The following is a 9128-nucleotide window of genomic DNA, read 5'->3' on the forward strand; positions in this document are numbered from 1 at the left end:
TGGCTGAAGTAATTGTACTGGTCTTAAAACAGTGCTTCAAGAAGTGACTTGGCCTTCCACAATAGTCGCAAAGCTTATCCTAACCCGAAGAATGAGTTTGGTGAGTCACTAATTCCATACTCTTCTCGACCATAGGAGATGCAATTGGCGTCGTCTTGGCTTTACTTGCCAAACCTCAAATAAGAGCACGTGCCTTGGCCCTACACTCGAAATCCTTCTCTATTCGCATGGCTTTGTCCACGAGATCTGCGAAGTCAGTAAAGTCGAAGGTACACAATCTCGATTGGATTTCAGGTCAGAGACCTTCCTTAAACTTTTTCAATTTATATTCTTCATCCTCAACGGCCTTTGGTACATATCGTGACAATTCGTCGAAGTGTGCTTCAGATTGCGGCACTGTCATATTCCCTTGTTCCAGTTTGAGAAACTTAGATATTTTCTCATGATGATAGCACGAAGGAAAGTATTTTTCATTAAACCTTTTCTTCTCAGTCCATGTCCACTCATAGTCAGATGAGACTCTTCTTAACATGCCTTCCCACCATATATCAGCCTCGCCTTCGAAGGCATAAGTGGCGAGAATAACCTTTTGGGCATCTGAACAACCCAGCGATCTCATCATCTTGGCCATTCTATTCAACCAGTGTTTTGCTAGGACTGGATCTAGTGCTCCTGAGAAGGACGGTGGCCTCAGCCTCTGAAACCGTTCAAACATATCTACCCCACTAACTTCTTCGGTCTTCGAGGTCGATGCATCCATATTACATTAGAGAGCTTCTAACAGTGTGGCGATCGAAGCCTGTTATTGTATTATGACGGTGGTCAGTTGACTAATAACATTGCCAGGTGGGGTTTCGGATTGCACATTTGGTGGAGGTGTGCCCACATGACTCACAGGCGACTGAGACGGGATAGTTCCTGATGTAAGCTCTCTTTAAGGGCCACTTGGCCTAACTGGAGGTGTAGGAGAGTGCTCAGGGCTCCCTTCTCTAACCACTTCGTCTGTCAGCGAAGTTGGTAAATGAGAAGTTCGTGATCTTGAACGACGAAAATTTGAGGCCATAATCCTATTAAAAGAAAGGATTTATTATTGTCCTATCCTCATAAGTTTAAACAAGTCTTAACCTAAGATCGTAAGGCAATTTATACGAATCATGCAACTGGAGCATTGCTCAAATTGATAGGTGCTCAACAACTCCCTATCCTTTGCGATTAGGTGTAACAAGACTCAAGGGTCCTAAGGTGACCCCTTAGCATCCTTAAACCCACGTCTCCTAGTCTTTGACCTACAATTAAGGTCCTACAATAATCTTAAGGTTATATTAGTGTTCAAGGATAGATTACAAGGGATCTAAACTTATGAGTTCTTGAGTTTAACCCAACTTTCCACAACACATAAAATTTTATTTCTAAGTTCAATGGTTATCCTAGAAATTCTCATGGGAGTCTAAAATTTCTACATGAGGGCTTGGGTTTAATATACATTAAACTTACCCAAAATTTCAAAGCTGGCCTCAACAAGCCTAGCCTAGGGCTGGAATTTTGCCTAAACTTCTAAGTTCTTACTATTAGTTATTTCCATTTGTTGGAACATACAAAAGATGTTGTTTCTAAAGAAAGAGATGTATTAGGGGATTTAAATTACAAGATCCTAGTCTGATTCCTTAAGCTTATAGAGCACTTATGTTTGATTTAATGCACAACATGGTGGGTACTTATTCCCTTATGGTACCTAAGTTTAATCACTAATTTCAAACCACTTATGGTTTACAAGGGAACCTAGTTCTTGCTTCTAAGTTCAAATGGCTAATCCTAAAATCATAAGGGACCTTGAAATTTAAGTTCTTAGATTCATCAATCACCATTCACAAAGGAACTTAGGTTTGTGTTTCTGAGTCTAAATGGTTAACCCTAACATTTCAAGGGAGCCTAAAATTTACGTTTCTAGATTCACAAAACACCCTTATGCTAAGGGAATAAGACCTAGCTTCAAGTCTCAAATTTCATCAATGAAACTTTAGGTTATTTGAAATCACATAAGTCATGTTTTTTTCCAAGGCCTAGTTTATCTAGACTCGCTCTGATACCAACTGTAACGCCCCATGTTTTCAGGACCTGAGTATATAACCCGTCTCCCAAAAACCCAAGTGTTAGCCTATGAAATCCAGTGTAAATTTGAACCGTTTGTCATTAATTAGAGTTAACAGCAACGAAGCTAGAATAAACTATGCATGAAATAAAAATATTCTGATCATTACCAAATTTTCAAATGTGGCACCCATACAGGACTTATACAATCTCAAATAACAAAGTTCAGGTAAGTAAAAACATGAGTCTATCAACTAGTAGTGGAGATCAATGTGGGCCACAAGGACCCCATCTAGCTCCCTAGCTACTCGATCTACTCCAGCAACCTAGTGAACAGCATTGGCTCGTCCTATACCTGCATCAACTGTTATGGTTTGATAACGTTAATGGCTATCGCAGTTAGGGGCACCCTCTAAGATTACGCACTTATCATTCATAATCCACTGCAGATCACAAGTCATGAAATTTTGATATATTAAACAGGGCATTGCATGATCACACTCATATACTCCAAAATTAAACCAATCAAAAGAATTTCATCATAAACAAATTTTAATAGCAGTCGCAATGCAAGGAAACATGTCCAAATAACCAACAATCAACCATACGACTTTCTATTACACCCGATAATCGCATTTATACGTGAACTACGCAAGATGGTTAAAAAATCGATAAGCGAACTTCAGCTCCACCCAGAAATCATGGTATAAGTGAACTCCATGAGGTGAATAGCAAAGCAACCTTCAAACCTCTTCTTCATCCGAAGATCATGTTGTACGTGAACTCCGCAAGATGGCTATAAAATTGATAAGTAAACTTCAACTCCATTCGGAAATCATGGTACGACTGACACCGTAAATGAAGAGAAAAACAACATACAAATCTTAGACCACCCTAAAACCATGTCGTACGTGAACACCGTAAGATGGCTAGAAAATTGATAAACGAACTTCAGCTCCACCTGAAAATCATGGTATGATTGAACAACGCAAGATGGCTAGGAAAACAAACATACAACTCTAGACCACCCAGAAATCATATCGTACGTGAACACCGTACGATGGCTAGAAAATCGATAAACGAACTTCAGCTCCACTTAGAAATCATGGTACAATTGAACACCGCAAGATAGCTAGGAAAACAAACACACAACTCTAGACCACCTGGAAATCATATCGTACGTGAACACTGTGAGATGGCTAGAAAATCGATAAACGAACTTTAGCTCCACCCGAAAATCATGGTACGATTGAACTGCGCAAGATGGCTAGGAAACAACAGATGTGTAAATATAACCAATAAGCCACAAAGGGCACCAATGACCCATCCAAGCCACAAGGGCAAATGTGCGATTCAAGCCGTGTAAGGCAAATGTGGGCCGTAGGATCGTAGGTCCAAGGTAAGTTTCATTCAATTCATCATTCAAGCACAAGTGGTAGCATATAAATAGATTAATACATATACGATAAAAGATAGCATGTTATCATCGAACCATTCATGCATGTTATGATTTAAAGGAAACGTTTATCATCTAACACATGAATTAACTATACAACAAGTTAGCATATTCAATAGTAAAGTAAGAAACTCAGTTAAGGGAGTCATGCCATCATCTATATCTAGATTGATGAAATCAAGTGGGAAGCTCAAAGGGTGAGTCCTCACCTTAAAGCGTAAACTTACTTCTTGCTTAGTTGGAGGTCATTAAAGGACTCACGACACTCGATTAACCTAAAATATCGCAAGTCAATGGTTAAGATAGAGTAAGTCTAGATGTGCCCCAATGATTAAAGTTCCCATTGTTTATCCAAGTTGGATTCAAATTGGCACAACTAGACAACCCAAAGCATAATTTAAATCTAAGAAAATGTGAACTCTCAAATCCTAAATTAGCCACTAATTAGTTATAATGACATTCTAGATAGAGTAAGGTTTGCTTACCAAAAATCCAAGTCAACTTGGATTTAGCCCAACTCGAATGATCTATCGTTCTCAATGGAAATGACCTGTACCAATGTCAGTCATGCACTTATAACTAAGAAATCGACTAACTATTTAATTACGCTAAATCAAGGTAAATTATTGCAATAAGCTAAGTTGACTCACCTTAACCTGTGTTAACTTATTTGGACTCGGTGAGTTTTAATCGAGTTGACTCATCAGCCACCAAGCTCAAGCTCCCTTTCTTCCTTTCATGATTTTTCTTCCTTCTTCCCTTTCATATGCTGGAATGTCCAGCAAGGGCCTGGACCAGCCCCAAGCCCACTTGATTTGGCTGGACTCGGTTTTAACCGAGTCAACTCGGCAGCCATCAAAAGCCACTCTCTCCCTCTCTCCCCTTTCTCTCTCTTTCTTCTCTTTTTCTTTCTTTTCTTATTTATTTTTTCCTTGCTGGAATCCCAGCTAGACTAGGCCACTCGACCCAGTCAACTGAGTCCCAAAACTGAGTTGACCCGACTTTTGACCAGACAGCCACCCTCTCTCTCTCTTTCCTTCCCTGTTCCTTCTTCCTTTCTTCTTCCTTTCTCCTTCCTTTCTTCTTCTAGCTTAGAAAGGTCCGGGAGCCTCCAGACTCAACCTAGCAATGACCCAGTTGCATACCGGACTGAGTCAGGTCGGCGGGTCAGCTTGACCCGCCAGCACACGTCCTTCTTCTCTCCCTCACACACTCTCTCTCCCTCTCTCGTTCTCGTTTCTCCCCTTCACTTTACCTTCTCCTCTTACCTTACTCCCTTTCTTCTCTACTTTTCTGGAGATCCAGCAGTGACCCAACTGAGTTGGGCTGCAGCTTGGTGCGATGCGGGTGCTTGAGGAAGAAGCTCCGAGCTTCAATGGCAGATCACCATTTGACGGAGGTTTCTCCAATCTGAGCCTTGGGAATGGTAAGAACCAATCCAGGGAGCTTACAGGAGGGAGGTTTCAGAGTTTTGGGGTGATTTTCCCAGTGGTTTGGACGAACAAAGGCTCAGTCGAGCTCTTCTCTTTTTTTCCTCTTTTTTTTTGCTGTGGTAGGACCACGAACAGAAAATACTGTTTGCACTTGGCTCCTACAATCCATATAGAATTTCCTAGTCCGATCAGAACCCTGGGATTGAAAATGAACATCCCAGATCTATTTTCTTGCTGAGAGATGGTTGTACATAGCTGGTATAGTGAAATCTGCAATGGTTTTCTCTAAGCATGCAGGGAACCCCAAAACCGCGTGGTTTTGAATAGAGGGCTACGATTTCTTCATGTTGAACAATTAAGATGGGATGAAATATAGCCATGCGGATCGCCAGCGTGGAGCTTTCCATTTTTGGAAAGGAAGGAAACACAACCACCTATCCTGCGCTTGCATTTGTGCGTACATGCACGTGATTCATCGGGTGTGCCAATAATGGTTTTAGTCAGACCCCCGATGTGCACCAGATGGACGGATCGGATCGACCCTTCGGGTCATGATGGTGGGACACAATCGGAATAGAGGGACAGGTATCCGTCTATTCAAAAATACGCCTGGTGCGGGATAAAGGAGAGGGAAATCCCTCTTTTTCAGGAGACATCGGTCAGACCCGATTTGACTGGGTCTCTTAGACTAGTGCAGCGTGGGTGTACACCCACTATGTACATGCACCACTCAGGGTGGGGTCCACCGTGATGCTTGAAATGGCCTAGCTATACGTCCTAAAGGGGCTGTGAATAGGACGATGCCAAAATAAAACTTTAACAGCGGAATAAAAGAATATGATAGCTAAATAAAATAAATCAATTCATAATGCTGAAATAAAAGTAACCTCAATAAACAAGAATTGAGAGGTTGATACGAATTTAGTTCTAAGGACAACCTTACACCATAAAAACCAAGGGTTTATGGCAGGACAACCTTATTTCTAGAACATCCTTTGTATCAAAAACTCAAACCGGAGAGGAATAAATAAATAGAAAGGAATTGAAATAAATTGCAGGAATTTAAATCTAAATTATTACAACATTCCCATTGTGCTTTGAAATGTAAATTTTACAACATTTACATTCACACATACATTCCACAAATTTGAATGATAAAAGACATAAAACTTAAGCAAGCATTCAAACCACAAGATAAAAATTATAGTGGTTCGCCTGTATGTACACCAACTGTTCAACAACAGCCACACAGAATGCTACTCCACTCCTAATATCCTCACACAGGGGATATTAGCATTCACTAACAAAATAGGTTTCACAAGTTCACCTAAAACCTTCACAATTGTGTCTTTTTAACTTGGGCTTACACAATCCAAAAACCCACACTTTCTGAGTTTTCTTGCTCTCCTCAGATAACCACACAATGAGATTTTTCTGGCGAATCTCAAACAAAAACTAAAAGAATAGAAATTTTACATAAACGTAAAATAGCTGGATTTCTCCTTTCATAGCAACCCGGAAGAACCAATCGGAGTAGAAGTTCAAATCAACGTTCAATATCCAATACTCACTTAAAATAGTTCTAAGTTCTAATTGATTTTAAATTAAATAAAATGGGCATAACTATATTTGATTTTGATTCTACGAAGAAGGAATAGAGCAATTCCTCTTTTCAAATAAGATTGGAATATATGAATAAAATCAAATAAACAAGCTAACAAAAAGAGAATATTAATTATGCACAACGTAGCTTAAAATGAACACTAACTTATCTCAGAATGGAGCTTTGATTTTCTTGAAGTGAGTTGTAAAACTTTGAGATTCGTATTCAATTTATAGTTGCAGAAATCACGTCTACGACTAGTCTTGAGAAAGCTTCGACTGGTCATAGCAACAACGACATTTTGAAATTTTAAGCATGATCTTAAAAAACCGTTCTACGACTAGTCGTAGGGATTCTACGACTGGTTGTGGACCACCTACGACCGGTCGTAGTTGACCCCGGACTGGTCATAGGAAACATAATTTGCATGCTGTAGTTCAAGTCGTAGATACATGACCGGTCGAAGGTCGAGTCATGGCCCTCCTACGACCGGTCGACTAGTTCTCAGGACTGGTCGTAGCTTAACCAAAAAATTCTGAAAATCTTCAACAACTGGATGAGGAATTTCTTAGACTGGTCGAACCAGTGCTAGGACTAGTCGAACAACGTCCAGGACTAGTCTTAGAACAGACCAAAATCATCTATAAAGATTCATCTTGAATTATGTAACCAAAATGACCTACCCTAAGGTCAATATAAGGTCTATCATATCTGGATCATTAGGTATGAACATTGAACTTCATTCTTTTCATATAATGGTTGACCTTTGAACCTTATGAAGCTTGAGATCTCTACTTGATGTAGCTTAATCTTGAGATCTCTAAAGCTTGAAATTAAACTTCATCTTGAGTTGCACTTGAGTCTTGAAATGTACTTGAGTCTTGAAGTGTTTATAGATGTAGCTTTGAATATTGATGTTTACAGAAGTTGACAAAGTACATGGCTTGACTTGGCTTGAAGTAGTTCGTCGTTCTTGACAGAAGCAATGTCTTTATAGAGTCGATGTGATGTCTTGAACAATGTCTTGAACATATGTATATCATCATACAAACACAAGACACAGATAGAGTTTTGGCACAACAAAATTTGACAACCAAAGGAGCATGAGACCATAGCACTTACAATCTCCCCCTTTATCAAATTTGTGACAAAACACACTCCAAAAAAAAAAGATAAGTACAACATGTTCAACAAAGAATTATGCACCAGTTTTAGCAGACAAACTAGGACACACATACATCTATACTTACTCCCCCTGAGTAGCAGCACTCATAGATATCACAAGGAAAATGCTACTCAAAAGGCTACTTATAGCAATAGCAATCCATTAGCAATCCATAAGCAATAGCACAAGCCTTCTCCCCCTTTTTGTCACAAAATGACAAAGGAAGAACAAATGAATAAGAATAATAAACAGGAGAGTAAAGTATCCAAGATATGAAATAAGGTGCATAAATCCATAGATCATGGGCTAGTCAAGTCCAAAGACAAATAAAAATAGTCTTACAAACTTAGCAAGTGTAGAATAGTATTAAAGTTATTATAGACCAGCAGATAAAAACTTTTAGTTAGATCCAAAAGATGGAGCAGGATTAGATGGATCCATTTTGTGTAAACCCTTAGCAAGGTGCCGCATATACTTGCGCATATAAGCAAATTGAGTTGCTTGGGTTACACGAATTTGAGCCACCTCTTCCTATAAAGAACGCAGCCTCTCATCAAAGCCAGAAGGCTGATAATTTGGATCATTACCAGAGTCAGATTCTAGTTCATCAAAAATATCATTCATATCAACATCATCAGGAAGATTGCCAGCATCTTCCGCTTCATTCCCAGCGTTAGTACCACTACCACCAACATCCACTTGGCCAGGAGCCAATCCTAATTTCATCTTGTTAATATTTGTATTGTTAAAAATAAGATAATGAATAGGGCCCTCTCCAACAGGCATAGCCACGAGCATGTGAGTAGCTAAAACAATCATAAGATAGGTAAATGGAAGATCACTAAGACAAGGATGGATTCGAAACTGAATGATGGAATGACAAATTAAAGAAGGTAGATAGATCTTTACACCAGTAATAACACAATGCAAAACACGAACCATAAAGGCAGTTAGTTCTGTTTTGTTACCAGACCGCGGATACAGATTTGAGATAAAGATTCTATGAAGAACCCTGTATCTGGGTAACAAATACCTTAAGGGGAGCGCATTTCCTTTATGGGTCCATTGCACTTCCATATTGCATAAATCTCTAGTGAGCATCTGTTTTTCTGATTCAGAGAATTTTTCAGATAATGTATGAATGGGAATACCCTCATCATTAATAGGGATTTCCATGAGACCAGCTATTAAATGTTGATCTACTTCAAATAGACCTTCTCTAGTATTAATTTTAAATGTTAAATTCTCATATGAAAAATCAGAGATGCATGCTAATATGGGTTGAGCAATAGACTGGTATGCAAGCCCACCCCAATGTAAGATGTTATCCTAACCTACATATTGGGGTAGAAGTAGGATACCAAATTGAGCAATGTGGTTAAG

At 39.4% G+C, this 9128-nt stretch overlaps 1 protein-coding gene across 1 annotated transcript; it reads right to left on the minus strand.

The window, feature by feature from the left end:
* Positions 1-295: 295 nt before the first annotated feature.
* LOC131247060 (uncharacterized) lies at positions 296-760 on the minus strand. Its single transcript, XM_058247505.1, has one exon. The coding sequence runs from the start codon at positions 758-760 to the stop codon at positions 296-298; it is 465 nt and encodes a 154-aa protein (XP_058103488.1).
* Between the last annotated feature and the right edge of the window lie 8368 nt (positions 761-9128).

This window comes from Magnolia sinica, chromosome 5, assembly GCF_029962835.1.
Source record: "Magnolia sinica isolate HGM2019 chromosome 5, MsV1, whole genome shotgun sequence".
Taxonomy (NCBI): domain Eukaryota; kingdom Viridiplantae; phylum Streptophyta; class Magnoliopsida; order Magnoliales; family Magnoliaceae; genus Magnolia; species Magnolia sinica.